At 40.7% G+C, this 22,266-nt stretch overlaps 1 protein-coding gene and 1 long non-coding RNA gene across 2 annotated transcripts in view; both read right to left on the minus strand.

Moving 5' to 3' along the window:
- LOC148429355 (uncharacterized) overlaps window positions 1–22,266 on the minus strand; it is a 64,897-nt gene that overhangs the window by 6,779 nt on the left and 35,852 nt on the right. The window lies entirely within an intron of this gene.
- gas1a (growth arrest-specific 1a) lies at window positions 10,291–12,201 on the minus strand. Its single transcript, XM_088409646.1, has one exon. It carries the CDS (start codon window positions 11,699–11,701, stop codon window positions 10,925–10,927), a length of 777 nt encoding a protein of 258 aa, XP_088265772.1. The 5' UTR covers window positions 11,702–12,201; the 3' UTR covers window positions 10,291–10,924.

A 22,266-nucleotide genomic window follows, 5' to 3' on the forward strand; every position in this document is an offset into this window, starting at 1 on the left:
TGCCCCGTGTCAGCAAGTTTTGTGTTTTCCTCTCTCTGTCTCTTTCTCTCATCCCCGCACCCCCACTGCCATTATCTCCGACCCCCACCCCTCGTATTCCTTGAAAAGTGGGGGCCTCTCATAAAAGGGTTAGGGTTAGGCTAGGCTTTAGGCTGCCCCCCCCCCCGTGCAATGCATAACCATCCAAATCCTGCGATATTTTTTTCCCTAGTAATGAGAAAGTTCTGATGACTCGCACAAACACTCACACGCACATCAAGTCAGGCACGAACTGTCGTCTATGTGCATCTTGTTGGACTGCCGCTCGGCGTGTGGCCCCTGCCTCATGTTTTGTTTATCTGCGGGTGGAACTGTTTGCCTTGTGGTCAAAGTAAAATGAAAACACTCCAGCTCCTCTATAATGACGTATGTGAACGTGCTGGAAATGTCCTTCTGAACTCAAGAAGCCCTGCAAGCAAACGAAACCTCATTTACATTTGATAATCGAATGTAATCGAAGACGATTTGAATCGTCTGAAGTCTGCCCTTTTCTGTTCCAACATGATCTTTCAGCAGACAAAGTGAGGTCTAAAATCGCAAGCTTGGATGAGTTTGGTGCATCAAAATATCAAACCATTATTCACACTGAGATGAACTTTGCAGTGTAGTGGAGTACAGTTTTCAAATTGCAAAAGCTGCTACAGTATTTGGCGGGAAAAAAAACTAAACATGTGGTCAGCTATTTATTGAACAAGACAAACAAAGACACACATGAGATACTATACAATTTAGAGTAGTTACACTTTACTTACATATTCTGTACAGCATTCCTTCGTTTAATGGGGACCGAAAACTCCCCAAAAAAAAGTGAAATCCGTGAAGTATGACTGCCCCCTCCAAAGTTTTTGTGCATGTATGTGTGGGTACCGGGATTTTTAAAATGTGAAAAGCATTTTTGAATGAATTTGGGAAAGGAGTTTGCATGTTCTACCCGAGCTCGCGTGGGCTCTCTCCGGGCTCTCTGGTTTCCTCCCACACTCCAAAACAAGCATGGCAGGTGCACTTCAAATTGTCCTTGGGTTGGATTGGGTGTGTGAATGGTTGGTCATCCCTGTGTGCCCTGCAATTGGCATGTGTGCTGGGATAGGCACCAGCAAGCCAGTGATCCCTGTGAGGGTATATGGCCATAGAAAATGGATGGATGGGTGGAAGGATGGATGGATATTTGAGATAAAGATTACTGAAGTACCCATATTTACTTCAATCTTTAATCATCAAAATGTATACAATAACTGTACTGTTATCCCTTCTCATTTTCATTCCTTGGCTGTAGTCGAGGAAGACAAACGGCCAGAATTGCCTTTGAGTAACAACCCGTGGCTAACCAAACATGATAACAGGGAAGCAGCGTTTCCACTCAAAATTCCAAATTATTAGAACAGCACTTTATAGCATCTTTATAGCATCTTTCGAATGCTCTGTCATCTCTGTCATACTCCTCACACTGCTGCTGGGTGGGACAATGAGTCAATCATCTCATTGGCACTGCTATAACACACGTGATTGGCTCTTGCCGCATTTTAAATATATATATATATATATATATATATATATATATATATATATATATATATATATATATATATATATATATATATATATATATATATAAAAAGAGAGAAAGAGAGAGAGAGAAAGAGAGAGAAAGAGAGAGAGAGAGAGAGAGAGAGAGAGAGAGAGAGAGATTTTTTTTAACGGTACAGAGGAAACTTGCTTTAACAGACCCCAATTTAACAAATTTATGGAAAGATAATAGTATCTAGTCCCAAACGCCCCTTTGTCGAGTAGATTTTAATTGAGGATGACCACTGTTTTTAACTTTTACTTTATTTTTTTACTTTTTCCTCTATTTTCAGGTTGCGCTGCTGTTACATATCACAGACATGCAGTAGAGTACAGACTTCATCAAGCTCAGAGACATGTGGCGGCCATGTTTGCAGGGGCGATTTTCCTATCAAAAGCAATGGAAATCATGGCTATTAACTTAGTAACACGATTGGCACAAAAGAAATGTGTCCATCAATCCATCTCTAACAAGCTACATTGTATTGCTTTTAGTCCAGTGTACTGTTGTTTTTAATGAAGCCCTTCTCTATGGTGTCCAGTTGTAACGGATAGAAAAGAAAAAAACATGTTACAACAACAAAAAGAAGTCTATGAGGACAGTCTTGGGAAACAAGTAGCAGGCTACCCTTTTAGCCCAGTTTTGTCCTAAACTCCACAGCAACATTTTTAACCAGGAAATTTTAGAAATGGCTGCCACTGCCAGTCAGGTAGCAAAGCGTTCCTCCTAGTGACAGTGGGATTAGTGCCGCAAGTTTTGTCTCAGGACCCGAGGAGTGGGCCTGCGGCTTGGGTAACTGGATTACAGGCCTTTTGCTCATTTCAAAGGGTTGTGAACCCAGCAGTGGTCTTGCATGATGAAATCAAAGTGGCAGCTCAAATAGAAGGGAGGAAAAACAACAAGGGTTGCTAGAAAGTCTTCTTGCAAAGCTGCTAATGAGAGCCAGTCAGAATCGATGGTCTTTCCCTGGTCCTCAAGTAATCTTTGGTCAAAGTAATCATGGAGTCATGGAACGACTACAATCGTAAATCCAAGGAAACAAGAAGAAAAGCTTATTTTATGTACATCCCTCACTATACAGGCAAAAATATAGCGGGAAGCACACAGGGGGTCAAGTTGGAGCCCATTCCACCCTACACTGTGGTAACTTCAGGGGATTATTTCCAAATCCTTTCCAATGAACTTTCCATCTCAGTGCCTCCACCTCCTTCTCCGTCGACATCTCAGCCATTCCAACTGTCCAACCTTTTCTACATCACTTTCTGCACATGAGCCTTCACAGAGCCTCGACCCCAAAACATCGCCTGTGAGAAATATGCCCAGCCGCACGCTTCAAGGCAATGCCAGCGGAAACTCTGCGAAGAAACTCAATGGCTGACCTCTGATTTGTTGGGATCTTAAGAGAACATTTCCACAGGGAAAATCGCAGAGGCATACTGTCACCTACATAAAACCTACATGAATTTTACAGTCCATGTGTTAAAGCACATTTTGACTTTAGCCAGTTGATATTGAGACGTAAAAACAATATAAATCCAAGTCATAACTTTCAAACTCAACTCATCCATCCATCCATCCATCCGTCCGTCCGTCCGTCCATTATTTACCACTTTATCAGGGGTAGGGTCGTGGGGGCAGCAACTTGAGCAGGGAAGCCCAATTTCCCTCTCTCCAGTCACTCTGTCCAGCTTGTCCAGGGGGAACCCCAGGTGTTCCCAGGCAAGAGACATAGTCTCTCCAAAGTGTCCTGGGTCGTCCCCCGGGGGCTCCTCCCATTGGCACATTCCCAGAGCACCTCACTAGGGAAACGTCCCCGGGGCCAGATGCCCGAGCAACCTTGACAGGCTGCTCTCAATGCGCAGAAGCAACAACTCTATAATCTGAGTCCCTTCTGGAGCTTCTCCTAAGATTCTCATCTTCTCACGCAAGGAAAAACCTGGACACCCTGCGGAGGAAAATTATTTCGGTTGCCTGTATCCAGGATCTTGTTCTTTTGATCACGACCCACAGCTCGTGACAATAGAGAGAACTTTGCCTTAGAGCTCAGCTCTTTCTTCACCACATCATACTGACAGAGTCTGCATCACAGCAGACGTTGCACCAATCCACCTGTTGATCTTCCCCTCATCCTTCCCTCATTTGCGAACACGACCCCAAGATACTTGATACATGACCAATATGTCACAACAATGCGTAAGAATAAGACGGTCCGAACAATATTTCACAACATTAGCTACCAATTAAATATTGCGTCATTTGACTAGGCCAGGGGTAGGCAACTCTGATCCTAGAGAGCTGCTATCCTACATGTGTTGGATGGCTTTCGTCTACTTTAACACACCTGATTCGAATGATCAGGATCATTATCAGGCTTCTGCAGAGCTTGCTGATGAGCTGATTATTTGAATCAGGTGTGATGCAGGAGAGACATCAAAAACATGCAGGCATGCGGCTCTCCAGGACCAAGATAGGCTAAACAGCAAAAGCCCGCTTACAAATAAACTTCTATGTCCAAGGACCTAGACAATGCTGTCGATTGGCTGGGTGAAATGATGCCTTCAATATGCACTCGGGAAAGTTGTGCTTTACGAAAGAAATGAAAATAATTACAGTATACCTTTCCATTTTATGTTTTAAATGTAGATTTTATGTCTTTAGTAACCTAGAGCTCTTGCTCGGTTACAATTGGCGGTCTGGCTAAATACTATATGCAGCGGGCTGACGATGCCTTTGGCCATGCTTTTGTCATCATGCTATCTTTTCAATTCAGCGGATTGGATACCTATTGCTAAATGAGTCAATTTAGCGGCACAGTGGAAAATAAAGCAAAGACTACTCATCTTCAATTTGATCCTTGCCTTCTACTGTTGTACTTCCTCCAGGCTCGACATTAGTCACTGTCCGCTCGAAGTGTCTGTCGGCCAAAGTCGCTGAAGTTGTCCTCATTATTTCTAGGGGCCTTTAATATAAGATACAGGTGACCTTTGACATTTGTCTATGGCTTCAATGTCTAAAAATCACCACTAAACTTGTGCCGGCTCCCCAGATGCAGACTTTAACATCTGGGAGTGGAAGAGTTAGGGTTAGGCTTTGAAAATCTAGGGAAAACAACAAAATAAATTTTAAAACAATGTTAATAAATCTGAATTTAAAGATTTTGTAGTTACTTTCAATAAAAATATTAGTCATTTAAGAGCACGATTATTCTGAAATTACTGTAATTTCTGAAAAACTTTGAAGTCTTTTTTTTAATTGTTTTGAAGTTTAATTTTACACTTTTTACCCTTAAATAACAGACAAAAAAATTGTGAAATACAGTACATGTATAAATGTATATCAACAAAAAATGAATGTATTTCTATATTTTTAATCTGTAAAATAACGGAAATATATTGTGGTGTATTTTTACAATTACAGTGATTTCATGTTTTGTTTTTTGTTATATTTGATATGTAAAAATACTGTTTTCTTGTCAATTAAATTTTTTTAAAAAAAAATACAGAAAGAACTGTAAAACATACAGTTAATATCTGTTATTTTAACCTTTTTTTACAGTGTACAAGATGGTGGTTGGAAGTCTGCATTTTAAAACAGTGCAATAAAGGAGCAAAATAGGATTATTCTTGTTTCATTTGGACTAACTTAACAACCCAGTCGGTGCTGCCTAAACAAGAGTGGCTCCAACGATAAATACATTTGAATTCAATTATCTTATCACTGACATTTGCAAAAAAAAATAGGATGGCTAAAACACGTCGTTTGGTGACTCACTCCCATCTTTGCTCTCACGTGACATCATGCTTGATCGTTTACTAATGTGCTTTTTTTTTTCCTAAATGCACTTCAAATTCCATATTCGTATTGGACTTTATAGGTTCAGCTGGCCTTCCAATAAAGATTTATGAGTATGGAAAAACAGACACATAAGGACTGGAGTTGAGAAGCTCTGACCTTTTGATGGATTATAGCAGAGTACTTCAAAAACGGAATATGCAAGCTACACCGTGGACGCAGAAATCATTTTAAGAGAACAAACTGGAACACTTTGGAGTTTGGGGGGGAATGGGGGGGCCGGGGGTGCAAAAGCTCCTGCTGAGATCACATTCCATGTCAGTTTTTCATTTACCTCAACCAGGGGAAAAAAACGTCACCCCAAACAGATGCCAAGACTTAAGTGAAAACACTGCAAGGAAAAGTGGGGCTAAGGTTAAACATTCCATGTGGTAGAGTATCCCTATGAGTAATAAAGTCGTTGTAATAATTTTTGCCTTGTCCTTAGGCTAACTTATTGAGCCGGGATCCAAACGAAAACATGCGTTTTAGCTCGGACTCGCTTGACAAAACGGTCGTAGGGATTATTCGAGTTCTTTATTAAAAGCAGGCCGCATGTGGCTAACACACTCAGCATCGGTGGAGAGAGACCGCTGCGGTTTTCTAAACACTGTCCTGCAATAATGCGCTTGAGGTGAGGGGGTGAGGAGATCCACACAGGGGGTGAAGTGTGGGTCGTTTTGGTCGGGAGGTCGAGAGTGAAAAGCCGATGTCAAAAATACTTTATACAAGAATGAAAAAGATGGAGCACAAATAAAGAGAACCAGCACTTCACAACATTATCTGTGGTGGTTTTTCAAAACATGTCTGATGCAACTTCTTGAAACATACACCCAATACCGTACCACACTGTACAGTGGATATAAAAAGTCTACACACCCCTTTTCAACATGCCAGGTTTAAACTAAAATCTGGTATTTTAGTTTAAAAATTACAAAAAAAAATTATCGAACGAAATAATGCTAAACACTTTTCCATCATTATGTGAACTAAAACTTGTATAATGCAAACAAATTAAAAAAATTTAGTTTCAAAAGGGAAAGTTAAAAAAACACTTAAAATAACATGATTGCAAAGCGTGCACTCTCTAATTGTTATTTTTCTAATCTATAATTGGGGATGTTGCTTTGTTCAAAATGAACGTATCACTCAGTTTAATGGGAGTCAGCACACACCTGCCACTATTGAAAGTGCCTCTAAATAACCTCAAATACATTTCAGCTGTTCTAGCGTGCTTTTCCTGAGGGTCGCATCCATGTGGCTGTTGTGGTATTTTGTCCTCATACTTTTGCGCCCTTTAAATTTGAAAGCAACTTGCCTTGATTTCCAAATGCTAATTGACATGTTTGCGAAGCCGCCAAAATAAAAGATATGGTGCATAAAGGCCATGGTGTCCAAACTACGGCCCGGGGCCCATTTGCGGCCCGCCATTCACATTTTGTGGCCCGCAGCAGATGCTAAAAATAGATTTTGACATGGCACGCAATGTTATTTTTAAAAAGTAATAATACGGTTTGATGGTAAACATTGTTAAACGTGTAAAAAAAAAGTAATTTACCTCATCACCTTTTACGCAAAGCCTTGCCTTTTTTTTTAGTGACTACATTATATAGACAATGTGTAATTGCTTGCTTTTTTTTTAACCTTGTTTGACGAGTTAGGTAAAATAATAAGTATGTGGCCCTTATGTCCTCCTATTTTTCTGTTGCGGCCCTCACAGGAAAAAGTTTGGACACTCCTGCGCTAAAGTGTAACTCCTTCCAACTTCTGGACCTAGGTGCAAGTTCATTTCCCTCACATTTTCATTTTCATGACAAGAAGCAGGCCATTTTTGAGGTTTTTCCTTTTTCCACATTCATCCATTTACACCCCACACATTATCATGTGCATGCTGTGCTTTTTTTTCTAAGTGTCCAATCTGCCTGTGCGAGTGTGAGAGGCAAAAGAAAGATGAGGAGGAGGAGGAGGAGGAGGAGTATGAAGGAGGAGGGGAGGACATGCTGTGCTCCTGAGCCTTTCTCCTGTTGGAACACTGCACGGCGGACTGCACGCTGATACTGCACCACACGGGAAACTTTTTGCGAGGGGACTTTTTGAGGGACTCAACATCGGACGACAATTAAGAACACATTGGTGACAAAAACAGGCTATTTGCTAGGTTCTTCTTTTTTTTTTTTTGCTGTGCTGTCTCTTGGTGGCAGAAGCAGCAATTAGTCATGGAAAAGATCATTTCACAAAAGCATCGCTTGCCAGGATTTGGAGGAGCCGGGAGCCCGGCGGCGGCAGAGGCAAGATCGTTCCCACATGCTTCCCTGCCGCTCGCCTCTCCAGAGGTGTCAAGCTGGCCTGAAAGAATGAAGTGCCTCGCCATTGTCCCGCTCAACTATTATGTGCTTAACATTTCCATGACAAAGATGCCACTCGACTTCTCCTCCATCCATTCAGCTAGAGAGCCCTCTACCACCCCTCCACCCTTGGAAATAAAACATTTTTCCGCAAATCATTGACCGAGGACATCAACAAACAACTGTGCGCATGTGTTATAGCTATATGTAAACACACAACAAATGACGTTTTTTATACGATTAAAGAAGACATAATTACTAATTGGAAAAAGAATTCCATCATGTAGATCAGAGGTCACTGACTTTTTTTTTTATGACACATGAAAGCTACATCTTGAATAGCGATTATTTTGAAGGGTTAATTATTTCATCCAAACAAATCATTTGGCCATATTAAATGTACCTGTGTGAATGCTTACGTTCAGGCCATTTAACTGTATATTTTTATTTTCATATGTGTTTTCTATTTTTCTCCTTCCATATTTCTTGTTTGGTTCTCAGCATTCTGATTTCAGTATGTTCCAAAAATTATTCCATGTGGACTAAAACATTTTCACATTCCAAAAATGTACCATTTTACCACAATTAAACGTTTTTAACACCCCCCATTGCATCATTCTCAGTCTAAATTCATAACTCTTAGCTTATTAAATTCACCATGGGAAAAATGATTAGCATTCACACATTTCCCATGCAAAATTACACATTTTCAACAAAAGTATCCCGCATGATTCAAGATCCTTCAATTTCATTCCATATTTGTCACTATTATGTCAGCTTTTCCAGCAACATAGCATATATTTTTTACCAGTATCATTCTCTATCATTACAAATACATGATTTCATATTTTTTAGTTTCATTCAGTATCGTGTGCGTTTCCCTCTATATTCATTCCACTTCAATACTTATCTTTCAATCCTATACTGTATCTTTCGATATCATTTCACATAATTTCATATTTTTTTCATTCGGCATTCTCCTGCATCTCCCCCAATAAATGGATTTATATGTTATTCATTTCGAATGATTTTCATGTAGGTGAAACTACTGATGAAGAAAATCATTGCTCGCAAAAATTAGTACTAGCTAAACACAGCTCAGTAGGCTGCTTATGTAGCTTCTGTGAACTTCCTGGTACTTTTTAGAAAGTCTTCCATGGGCCATATTAAAATAATAATAAAAAATATGACTTAAAGTTTGAACAAATGCTAATTTGTGGATATTAACATTTGTGAGTTAAATGTTATGAGAATTTTTACTGGTCAAATAGCATTTTTTAAAATAATGTTATTGTTTTAGTATTCAGTCACATACTTAGAACAAAACAAAATACTTTATGCATCATTAGTTCAACTGCCCCCATCCCCCTTTTCCTTTTTCATGCAATGGACTATTCGCCACATACAGCCCAAGGGTGGACTTGAGAAGAAAATGAAGCAGTTACACTAGTAGAGCAGAGAAGACTAGCTTGTTTGTTTGTTTTTTTTTTTATTTCCAAAGAGATGCTCTTACCAATGGCAGTAGTGCTGCTGCCAATGTCAGTCAATGACAGTCCTAAATGTTAACATTTTTGCTGTTGCAAGATCATTTACGATAACATCAAACATCTCATATAAGAACATCATTGCATATATTTTAATGTGTGTCAATGTTCTCATTCATCCAGGTTTTAGCAAAAACATGTGGCAACAGGACTTTACTGGTTTGCTGAATTTGTTATATTTTTCAATATGTAAAAAACGCTCCAACAATGAAATTTTTATTTTTGGCCGGCAACACGAGGGGTGAATGTTAGTGTAAATGCATTTCTTTCTACTTTAAATCTCCCAATTATAAGATCAACATCGGGCCACTGATGCTATGATGGTTCTTTCTATACTGACATGTCGCGTTTCGCTGTGCTGGCAGCATGGGTTCTGTTTGACCGCTTGGCTGTCTTTACGTGCCCTGTGATTGGCTGTCACCAGTCTAGGGTGTACCCCGCCTCTCGGCCAAAATCAGCTGGGTTGGGATCAAGCTCAGCCGTGACCCCGCTGAGGACAAGCAATATAGAAAAACGGAAGGGTGGAATTCTATTCATGGCCCGCAAGGATTAAAATATACTTTAAGCAAGTTGTTATTATTCTCACTGACTTCCAGAGTGAAACTAAACTCATAATTTCCAAGGCTGATACCAGAGTGCAGTAGAGGGGCACGGTGTGTTTTGGTTCATTTATGGTGGCAGACAACAGCTGGCTTAATCAAGACATAGTGGGTCATTAGGCTATCTCAACAAAAAGGAGGGTCCGTAACACAGTGACTTCACCATGGTCACATGCATCAAGCAAATATGCAAATAAAATTATGTAATGTCAACTCCAAAATAATTGAGCAACCATTTCATTCGACTGTGCTTACGAAAAGTGCTCCATTATTCAGTTGAAACCAATCTTTACTATTGCAATTACAGATCTAGTTGTCTATGTGAAAGTGATAATCGCGCTCCAAGAACAAGTCACAGACAAGGATGATATATTCAAGTTTTTCTTTATGCCTTCTATAAAAGTATATCATTAAGGCAACCATACAGTGGATTTAGACATTTCTTTCTGTAGGCTACACGCAGTCAATCAATCAGCACATAGCCTGCACCGTAGAAGATTCTCTGGGAGGGAAACAAATCAATATCGCCTATACACATATATACAATGTACAAGAGAATACAGATGATAATAACTTCCCTTTAAAGCTGGAACTCTGTCTTTTATTCACACAATGTACATTTGGAAGTGACTAGTTGGCATGTAATAAATTATTTCCTCTTAACCCTTATGTTATGTACATTTTTTTAAATTCCAGCATTTAAATACTTGTAATTCAGATGCCCTAAAAGGCAAAAGTCAGTCATATAAAAATAGTTCATATCTTTTTTTTTTTGGGGGGGGGGGGGGGGGGGGGGTGGCAGTGCACAGCATTACGTGGATTTTAACACTGCAGCTGGACTCTATTGCGCTCTGCATGAAAAGTTGAACGATTCTATGTAGTTTATCAAATGCAGGAGCCAGCATGGTGGGTGTGAGCAGTACCCCTCTGGTTCCATTTGCATAGACAATATAATCCAATAGAGTCTGTATTCAAATGTCCATAAAGTCCTCCGGATGATGGTCAAAAGAAAGGCGTTCGAGCCAAAATGGTTGCCAGCAGCAGGGTGAAAGCCCAGTGGACCTTCGGGAGAGAGGCTCCATTCTCGGGCTCTTCCCTATAGTCCGAGTCGGCGTAATCCTCGTCGTCCTCCGCGTCGTAGTCGTCGCGGGAGCCGCTGCTCTCTTCAGTGTCCGGTGCGTCGAAGCAGCGGATCTTTATGGTGCTCTTGAAAAACTCGCAGATGTTCCTTCCACCGCCGTCGCACTTGCAAGTGTCCAGCTGCTGGCCCTTGGGGAGTTTGCGCATAGTGGCGATCACGTCGCGGCACGCGTCGGTGCACACGCCGCTGAAAAGTTTGCTGCAGTGTTTCATATAGTCGTTCAAACTGGAGCTGCACTGCTGGTCGCCTAGGCACTGCTCCTGGGCGGCCGTGCAGCCGGAGGTGGTGGTCCGGGGCAAGCAAGGCTCGATGGCCATCTTGGTGCGGATGCACTCCTGGTCGTGACCGCAGCTGCAGTCCTCCAGCGCGGGACCGTTCCGGGTTAAATTGAGCTGCACCAGGGACGAGATGCAATGGCTGGGGCACTTCTTCCTGGCCCCGCTCAGCACCGGCCCGCAGGCGCGCAGGTAGTGGTCGAACGCGTAGTTGCACTCGGGCTCCCTTTGGCAACTGAGCATGGCCTGCCAGCATACAAGTCTCCGGCCGTGGGGCGGCGAGGCGGCGCACAACGCCGCAAGCAAGAGCACGCACGCAAGTGAGCCGCGGAGAGTCCGTGCCGGTGCGCCTAAGGTTGCCATGGTGGAGGTGCTGGTTGAAGCTAAAACTCACAGCGGAGTCATGAGGCGAACTTCCAAGAACGTTAATCCGAAAATTTGAGTCCGTTCAACAGGCTGCCGCGGAATCCCGGCTGCGTGAACACACCGCGTGCCCATTTATCAAAAAAGAAACAAACAAAAAGAAGAAGAAAAAAACATGAACACTAGACGCCCACAGTTGTTTGCGGGACTTTTACTTGACAAATCAATCCATCTCAGCGCTCCATTGCACCCCCACTTCTTCCTCCGCCCGGATCTAAGCGAACACCAGAAAAAGAACGATTGAAGCGCCCCCCAAATAAGTCCTCCGAGTAGATCACGTCCGATCCTTAGAGAGTCCGCGCACGCTCGGAGGAGCAAACAAACTAGTGCGAAGGTGAAGGAGAAAACAACAATACTTATAGGTCGCGAAGTGGACCAGCGCTCTCTCGCCTTTGGGCAAAAGTATGAGTTCCCCGGCCCCTCTCCACTCGAGAGCCCGCAGCAGCTCATTGGTTGCCCCCCCTTGTTGTGGTTTTGACGTGTGGAGGGCGGGAGTTCGGCCCAGGAGGAGGAGGAAGAACAACAACAAAGCTTGCGGTTACTAACTCTTTTAATTGATCGCCCGGATCGGTGTTTACTTGTTTGATCCCAAATTATTCAAACCAATTGCTTCTATCAAATTTAAGTCTGTACTACCCACAACGCCGTCAGACTGTCAGCCACACCGAGCAAAATGTTTCTTTTGCAACCGTGCTCACTAGAACTTTACAAGGTGCAATACCGCTGGAACATGCAATACTTGGAAAGTCAAATAGCGGTAGATTTACACATTATGTACTTATAGATTTCACAATAAGTTAGGGATATTGTTATTCGCCTGAGTGCAAGCTGTACACCTTTCGTGGAAAACACAAAATGAGGTGTGTCTATCATTCTAATACCTGCCTGCATATCTAAAAAAAATCTCAGAAATGAAGCAAATACTTTATGTGTATCCACTGAGTCTCTCACAAAACACCTAGCTAAAATCTGCTTCTGGTTTACGAGTCCATAAATGATAGGTGTCCTGAATACATTAAAGCAATGCTGACTGAATTTTCAACCTAGAAGGTTTCCGAAGTCTGCAGACTGGGGTCAATTAGTGGTGCCCAGATTTCAAAGCAAACAAGGTGAAGTTGCTGTTATGCTGCACGTAACTGGAACACCTTACTAAGAGAAGGGATGTCTGCTCCAAGTGGAAATGCTTCCCTTATACAACATTTCCGTTATACCATCAATTAAGGGTTTTAAGCATTTTGAAAATCCATTTTCACAGTACACTCTTTCAATAATTTTACTTAACTTTAATTTATTTACTTACAAATACTTCAAGTTGTCTTGTAAAAGAAATTTCCCAAAGCATGGTGATGACAGTACCAAAACTGTGTTTCTTTGGTGATTTGCAGTGATCCGTTTGCACCTCTGTCAGTTTTTTATTGCTAGCCTGCGATCACTATCTACATATATATCAGTAACTAGCTGGTTACTGCTAGCGATCTATTTTTAGTTAGCTATCGCTATCCATATTTTGGGACCTAGCTAGCTAGTGATACCTAACTATTGCTAGCTAGCTACCGCTATCTAGATAGCGGATAGATCACGCTAGCTAGCTCTATCACTAGCTAGCTACCGTGAGTGATATGTCTTGATATTGACAGATTGAATCACACTCAACAATTGACATTTGAGAGGAAAAACAACATTTCACATTAAAGATTCATAAAAGCAATTTGGCTTGCACTAAAATAGTTTACTAATGACTCCTGGGAACTACAATTTGGCTAAATACTTATACTCATTAATAGTTATATGTTGACATTCAAATTTAAAAACAATAAATCACATCTTTTTAATGATGATATAAGAAATGGAAACTTAGGGGGCACGCATTTTGAATGCAGCATTTAAAATTTAATCTTAATAAAAAAGGATCAAGATGCCCTCTGAGGACCCATGGAAAAAAAGCGCAATATGAAGGGTGGATTAAATCACCAAATTTTTCGACTAAAGATCTAACAACCTGCAATACAAAGGAGTCTTCTGTGACCCTCGATTGTCTCTGAAAACAAAAATGAAATATTGTTTTAAAAATTGTCTTGATGTCACAGTTTCTCTGAGGCCAACTTTGTCACCATCCACATGACAAACGAGTGTGTGGTGTGTATGCATGTGTGTGTATCCCTGGGATGCGAGTAAAACGATAGCCCGCATGTTGACACACGAGCCAGAGGAGGCCGTTTAGCTGCGGAGGCTTGATGTGGATGAGGGAGTCGGGGAAAGAGCGCGGTGAGGGCACAAAGACTGTTTGTGTTTCTGATCTCTGGAATGTACCTTTAGGCCACAGCACTGAGCTTCCCGCTGCAAACAATGCACTCAATGTCAGTTACGGCTGGCTAGCGGAGACGCTGCTGGCGCTCCTCCAAGGTCCCAACTCGTCCAAAATGATGGATACCGGGAACCCAACACCGCACGAGTCCCTTCAGCACAAAGAACGAAACCTCGGGCAGCGTCGGAAGTAGATTTCCAAACATCAACACGGTCGCCATTTCAAGTGCTTTTAAGGCAAGAGCAATCTCAATGTGCTACTACGCTACATTTGTTTACAGAAGTACGAGAGCATACGTTTTGCACTGTAAAAGTCCAAACGACTCATCAGAAGGAGTTATGTATGTTCAATGCTAGCTAAAGCAAAACTTCAGTTTTTTTTCTGTTATTTGTACTTATTTTCTTGAAAAAATAGGAGTCAAAATTGTCGCGACATACAGTAGCCTCATGCCGTTGTAATTGCTGCCAATTCCACCTTGACTATTACCATAAACGCCCAACGTACTCGATATGTCTCCCTCTCGGGCCCCTTAGCTGTTCAAACATGTCCGCCATAAACTAGCACAACAAAAACGGACCCCGATGCTGTCCAACAACATGCCTGATACAAAACACACAAAAAGAACACTGAACTAATGCTTGCGTATATACAACAACAATAAAGAATTTACAACGTATATCAGTTATTTTGTTCATGTTTATTGGTTTCATTTGTGTTATTCACATACTGTTTTCATTGTATTTCTTATCGCATGACTTAATTTTACCACGTTTACAACCCTTCTTACACAGCAATGGCTGTTTTAGGCATAGTCTACACATAGCCGGGGGTTTTGCGAATGGGTGGTAAACATCTATTAGCCATATTTGCTATACTTGCCCATTTTTTGGAGGGGGGGGGGGCATTATTTTTTAATAAACAAAAAAATTTTTTTTTTAACATACTAAGAAGGGGAGATGTGGGTTTAAATAGCCCTGGTGACGCATTGACAAGGCCTTAAAGTGCCATATAAATAAGCTGAAGCTTTAGCTAAAGCTTTTTTTTTTAAAGCTTTTTTATCTAAAGCTTTAGCTGAGCTAAAGTAGCACTGACGACTTCAGAATTGATTACTCATTCAGGTAGTAGTCTGGAAAAAAAGTTATGAATCTCTTATCTACATATAGCACCAGCTTAAAGAACGGCTCTCTTCTGCAATTTCTAAGGATGTCATGCTTTTTACAAAACTGACATTCCACTACATGTGGAAATACAGCTGGTCAAGACCAACCAGTCAGGACAGTCCTGACCTGGGTAGCTTGGTGGACTGGAAACAATGTTAAAAGGGTACTGAAATGTTTGATGAGAAGAGTCATTTACAGAGTGGCACAGAATGCAACATCTTGGGTGAAAACTGTTTTTAAGAAGACCTCTCTTTATAAACGCTCAAAAACTGGCTACATTCTTTCATCTAAAACATAAAGAAGGGTTCAGGAGATGATGGAATCTTCCATTATTTTGGTCCTTGCCAACATCTGTATGAATAAACCAGATGTGCTGCAATGAGAATTGAGCATAGCTACATTAAGATCTCAGGAAAAAAAATCTACTGAGTGCTTGCAAAAAATCCAATTAAAGGATGTTTATAATCACTATTAGCAGATATGTTTTAGATCACATTAAGTCATTCGATCCAAAAGATAATTTTTAATACATATTTTTTAACCAGGTAGTAATGTTTTTCAATATACCCCAGGTATTTTGCTAAAAGAGGGTCTAAAATGGCTGGTAGTAAGTAATTGAATACTTTGGACAATTAAGCACTGAGGTAATAAATTTAGGTATTGCAGTACTAAAGTAACAATTACTTTAGCTACTAAATTACTGAAGTAATTACTTACTTTATGTAAAACTGATCAATTACTAGGGGAATTAATTAGTTGATTGAATAGTTCCAGCCATTTTTAGATGCTCCTTATCCAAACATGAAAAAAAAAGGAATAAATATCAATTAAAAAAATGTAGTTGGGGTGTCTGGACTCTTAAAAAAAAAAAACCCTAAAAATATGTCTTTGGGACTGAATGAGTTAACGGTTGTAGCTATCTCTGAATGGAATGGATATTCAGTTTAATGTTAACTTTTTGGGGGTCACCATCAATATATTTGACTGTTTAACTTCAAGAGCTGTCCGTGTCATGACAAGCTTATCGGTCATCGAACAGCGGCATCCCGTCACGATGCGGAAATATACAAATACAGGAAATGACTTTGCAGGAACCATCCATTCAAATTGCTTCCTCTTAGGGATTTCAAAGCAGTGATAATGGCAAGTGATAAGTTATTTGGAACAGAACCAAGCAAGATTAAGAATTCATTTCCTTCCCCATGTCTGCCTGTTAATTTGCCTCTGCGTGTTCCGTCCTCTTCCGGAGATTTCCGCTGATCTATTCGGATTGGAACTGCAGAACTATGCATCAGAGATTAAATGTTTCTACTTAGTAGATGACGCTAGGGAGGCTAGAATTGATAGAATAAGAGTCCAAATCATGATTCTTTTCCTTGGTTACTGCACAATGGCAGGTAGCAAAACCTCAACATCTGTGCTTACTTCCTAAATTCAACACACACCTTAATTTCAAAGGGTTACATCTTCATAATCCTGCTAAATGAGGTTAGTGTGAAATGAAGTGTTATGAAGACTGCGGGTATGTGTGTGTGTTTTGTGTATGTGGAGTGGAGGTTCTTTAATCAGTATGATTCATAAATCATCCATCTTGTCAAATGGGCACAAGTGCTGCCGACCCTTATAAAATAGTCCATTGACCTTTAGTGTGCGAGAAAACTTTAAGGGTCTCCCAAAACAACTGACGGTCTGGGTGCTTTCTGAAAAGACCCAGGATTCACAACTGAAATAAAAACTCATTAAAATAAATGGCATATATGCGAGCGCCAAGTCAAACAAGCTGAAGGGAGAACTATATTTGAGAAACCACAAAGCCACTCCTATCATCTGGAGTCCAAATGAAGAATGGGAAGACACTTAAAAGCATTTCCGCTCCCAGTTTTGACACCGGCTTCACGAGGTCAAATGAGCAATCCATCAAACAGGAACGTTTAATTCTTGATCAGGCGACTGAACTACCGTGCAGCATAAGCGTCTGCATGTCATGGGCAACAGCAGGAGAATTCCATGTGTCAAGGAGAGGAAAAAAAGTACAGGACGGTTGTGCAGTGGTCCCAAGTCCTCTTAAGGGTCCCAAGTAAAGTTTGCATCTAATATGGAAATCGAAGGTCCTCGGGAGTCTGGAGGAAAACTGGCAGGCCACAAAAGTTAGCACATTCATGCTTGACCAGTGGCGTAATGGAACATCATTTTTGGAAACTTCTAAATACCTGTGAACGGGAGTCAATGGTACAGTGGGCCAAGATGAATCCGTTCCGCGGTTGGGATCGTAACGAAAATTTGCCGCATGGCAAGCAATCCAAACCTATTTGAATTAGCTAATGCGTGTGAAATCCCAGGTTAAAACATCAAAATGGTATATACATATTAAAAGTTGGTATCAAAATAGTATACTAAGTGATTCATATCTACAATATACATGTATACAATAAAATAACATAAATAAAAAATAGATAAGGCCATATTCCCTTGTAAGGGTAGCCTAAGGGTATCTTACCTAGGCTATCTTAGTCTTCTTCGTAATTCTTGATTATTTCCAGCTTAGTTTCCATATAAATCATCTTCTTCTCTCTTCAACATCACTAGCAATCTTGGGACCCATGGCTAACCAATTCAAGTTTGAATTAAGCACTACAATGCACAATAAATCATATTGAAAGCACTCTCAAACGCGAACAAGTCTTTAGGCAGCCATCTTTGTGATCCCGTGCGTTGACCAATAGCAGACCAGCATCTTTATGACCCCCGTGCGCCGACCAATAGCAGACAAGTATCTTAGGGAGTCGTGATGCTGACCAATAGCAGACTAGCATTGTAGTAACGTAAGTGGTGACGGGTGTATAGACGTATGAGCGCACACTGACCACCATGTTGGATGTGTCATACGGTGAAAGAAATGGCGTAGAGAGGGGACAAAAAAAAGATTAGTCACAGGTCACGTCGTAAGGTGAAAAAAACGTAAGGTGGGGACGTCGTAAACCGGGGTCCACTGTATTTTAATGGCATTTTCTTACTTTTCCACAATGACACATCTGCAAAGAGTGCCAATTCATGTCATACCACGTCAACTCACACAAATCCCCAGAACCTCTCTTTTGACACATCTTCAATTTGTCCAATTTTGATTTCATCAGTGCGTTATGATGTCAGATGAAAAAAGTCCTTCACGTGAGCCTCCTAGCTCAAATGGTTTTGAGTTATTACAATTCAAATTTTGGGCGCCCACTTTAGGGGTCTAGGAATTGCACACAAAATTATGGACTTCATTTGGAGGCCCTAATGTTTTATTTTAAGGTAGAAACAGACCTGTAAATTGCTATGTGTATGCATCTGGCCTCCAAATATCGGCCAAAATTGAGCGTCAAATTCTCAGGTGTGGCACCCAAACTTGGAGAATCTCAAAAAACCCTTCAAAACTAAGAGGCTCAAACGTCAAATTCTTTCATTTACACTCAAATAGTGTAAGATAAATCCCATTTTGATAAAAGTTTTCTGGTCTATGGCCAACATTTTTGTAAAAATAAAAATTCTACTTTTACTTAAACAATGCATCTTGAAAACTGGAGAAATGTGTAAAACAAAGAAACACAATCTAATTTAGTGACAGCTGTTTAATGGTTGATGAACTATCAAGTTTAAGAATTCAATTCTCTATATCCTTTTGCAATTATGTCCCTAAAATTCATCTTTGGTTTCATCATGCCATAGCAGAAATTGAAAATATTTATCTTGGTGTTGTTTTTTTCAGTTGACAAAAACCTTTCATTTGAAAATGTTTGTGTAGGATTTTAATATGAACTTTAAATTGACAGGCAAGAAACCACAATGGCAAATCAAAGATTTTGTGCCTACTTGAAAATTAGAGCATGTTAAACTGACAGTTGAACACCCAATACAAATGTATCTGTGACCCATATTTGGAAACCCTGCTGTAAATGATTATTGCAACGCCTCTTCTGCTAAACCAACAATTCTTCTTTTCATCCTAAAGTTGTGTATTACGTTTCTTGGAAATGCCTGATCGGCTTTCCATGAGTTGAACGTCCCGGTAAGCGTTCAAGCAAACGTCCAACAAAACGTCATAACTTCTTTATTCGAGACTGAAGAGTTTTGGCTCACAGATTTGTTTCCACTGTCTGGGTGCCAGGTGGAGCGCAGAATAGAAGGAGTACTTTTGGAACCAGGTAAGTTACACACAGAGAGACCTCCACAATCTGCTCTTGGGCCTCTGGCCACCACAAGCAGCTGTTGTGACCATTAGCCTCTTTGACCTCACGAAGCAAATGACCTCTGACAAAAAGAAATACCAAAGAAAAGGGTGAGAGTGCCTTAAAAACTTCACACGGCACACATCTTGGACTTGCGTCAAGAATCTCAAGGCTTTGTCTTTCCATGATGCAACACAGCCTCCATACCATTCCCTTGAAAGAAATCCCACAGGATACACGAGTCCTTCTGGCCGTCCTTAAAGCATCAAACGTACCAGCGTAACGGATCAAACCCAAAAGCGCACAAGTCCAAAACAAATGGACCCAAACGACCTCCAGTAGACCCCCGCCAAGCCAACCTTTGGCATGGCAGTTGCCTATAAAGACATCGAGTATTGCGGGCAAGAATGTGAAACCCAAGTATGTTCCCCCATTTGGCACGTTGGATGCAGTTATGAGGCCACTTCTTCGGAGTGTAAACTGTGTATTTAAAAAGCCGTCATTGTGGGACTAACACTGGCCCTCAAGTAGGTTGTTACAATAACTCAATGACACAATGGTTTCTTTTCTAAATAAACAGATGTGGGTAGGCTGTTAAAACCGTCAGCTTTTTTTCTGTTTCCCTTTCGTCCTTTCCCCCTCCTCCATCCAGTCTGTAAGTGCCCTCGCATACACACACGTACTTCCATGCACACACACTTGCTTCCACCCTCTGCGCACATGTCTAAGAAAGGCAAAGGGCCGCTCTTCCTGCAGCTGTTCAGTACAGACGGGCCTCTATTCCAGCCTCCCCAGTACATCAATACTCCCCCTTTTTTTTAAGTCTTAATCTTCCGAGACTACTCACATTAACAGAAAGCTGCATTATGGAGGAATTGAAGACACCAAAATCCCGCTGCTGCTGGATTATTACGTATAATTGTTAAAAGATTATTGTAGTGTTTCACAGTGGTTTGGCTCTTCCAAATTATACAGCGGATCCCCGCTATTTGCGGTAGATATGGACCACGCTAGCTTGTGAATGATGAAAAGCTCCGTATAATTGAGAGTGATTAGACCCTGTAAATGCATTAAAACACAATTACAATCATTCCAAAGACAAATATTTTATTTAAAGCGAGCTTCCATTTTAGTCAAATGAGGTCTAATGTTTTTGTATCATTCAGAGCAGCACAAAAGCATGTGATCCAAAAACTGTACCATTGTTTGAGTACCTCAGCTAAGTGTGAAAATGTCATGGTGAGAGGTGTTGTTTTGCAAGTCTGTTAATTTGTCAGTCAGCAAGATTTTTGCAAATATTTCTATCACGGGTATACAGGGCTTTAACCTGTGTACGCATGTCTTGGTAGAACATCTCCAATATTTTTGCAAATATTTCTACCACGGGTATACAGGACTTTAACCTGTGTGCGCATGTCTTGGTAGAACATCTCCAACGTCCAAGAAAAGCAGATGATAGGTCCCATTTGTCTAATATGAACACCAACAAGTAATTTATCTTCTCTTCCTGCCATGTTAGTCATCATGTTAAATATATTATTAATATAAGTGTCCTATAAATTGTTATTGAATTACCCGGTTATTATTTCAGGACAATATTTTATTTTGTACAATCATAAAACAGCTGTTCTTTTTTTAAGTCGCTGCCAATGACAATTGTTGTATTAGGCTGTAGAAGCTCCCATTCAGCCCAAAGAGGTTGAAAGATCACAAATGTATCTTGATGCACAAGTTCAACCCATTCCTTGACCACACTTGTAAACTAAAGCACATACAGCATAACTTAAAGCATCGATTTCAAACTGCAGTCCTCAACCTGCATGTTGTCCATGCTGCTCTCTCAAACAGACCTGACTCAAATGATTAGGATAACTTTTAAGCTCCTGCAGAGCTTGCTGATGAGCTAATAATTTGAATCAGGTGTGTTTATGACAGAGGCATCGAAAACGTGCTGGAACGCGACCCTCGAGAACTGCAATTTGAGACCCATGTCTGAAAGGGATACTTTACTTATTTGGATATTTTCTTCCAAGAAATGATATTATTTGGTCTATGAGTAATTTTATATTTTAATTTGATTTTTTTTGTAATGCGGAATACCTTTAGAATGTTTTTTTGTTCTTTTTACCATTTGCTGTCGACTGAAAACGACATGGCATGTGCACAAAGTTCAGGTAACGACCAATCATGGCTCACCTGTTTTCTGGGTTTGGATGTTCTCAAGCTGAGCCATTATTTGTTGTTATCTGAGCCCTGACCACATGTGGTGTCATTTTCAGTCAGCAGCAAGTGACAAAAAAAAAAAAAAAGTTTTTACTGCTGAAAATGGCTAAATAAGAATTCCTCTAAGTAGTCTTGCCCTCATGAAATTGCAAAATCAATTTCTGCCCCCGAAATATTGTTTTCAATAAAAGGAAGAAAAATAGCTGTCTATAGCATTGCACGTCACAAAAATACACAATATTTGAATAAGGGTTTTACAACTGACTTAGTATGGTGCAGAAATGGATTTGCCATCGATCGTAACTGGTTCGGAAAAATTTTGCGAACCACTGTTCTATTGCTTCTGAACATAAACCAAACGTAAACATTTGTTGAACAATAGCTGAGATAAGAAAAAAAAAAGCAATACAGAGAATGCCTTTACAACTCAGCCGCAAGCTACCAATGTCCCTGCCAGACATTTGCGTGGGCCCATTCCCAGCAAAGCTGATAAGGCCGGCTGGCGACTAAATAAAAAGCACATGTCTAACATAACAGAGATGCATCATTCCTCCATGAACTCTTGACTCCGGGTGGATTACTGTGACCAATCCACATGTTACACCCGCA

Source organism: Hippichthys cyanospilos, chromosome 1 (genome assembly GCF_059441005.1).
Source record: "Hippichthys cyanospilos isolate Australia breed blue-spotted pipefish chromosome 1, RoL_Hcya_1.0, whole genome shotgun sequence".
In the NCBI taxonomy this organism is placed as follows: Eukaryota; Metazoa; Chordata; class Actinopteri; order Syngnathiformes; family Syngnathidae; genus Hippichthys; species Hippichthys cyanospilos.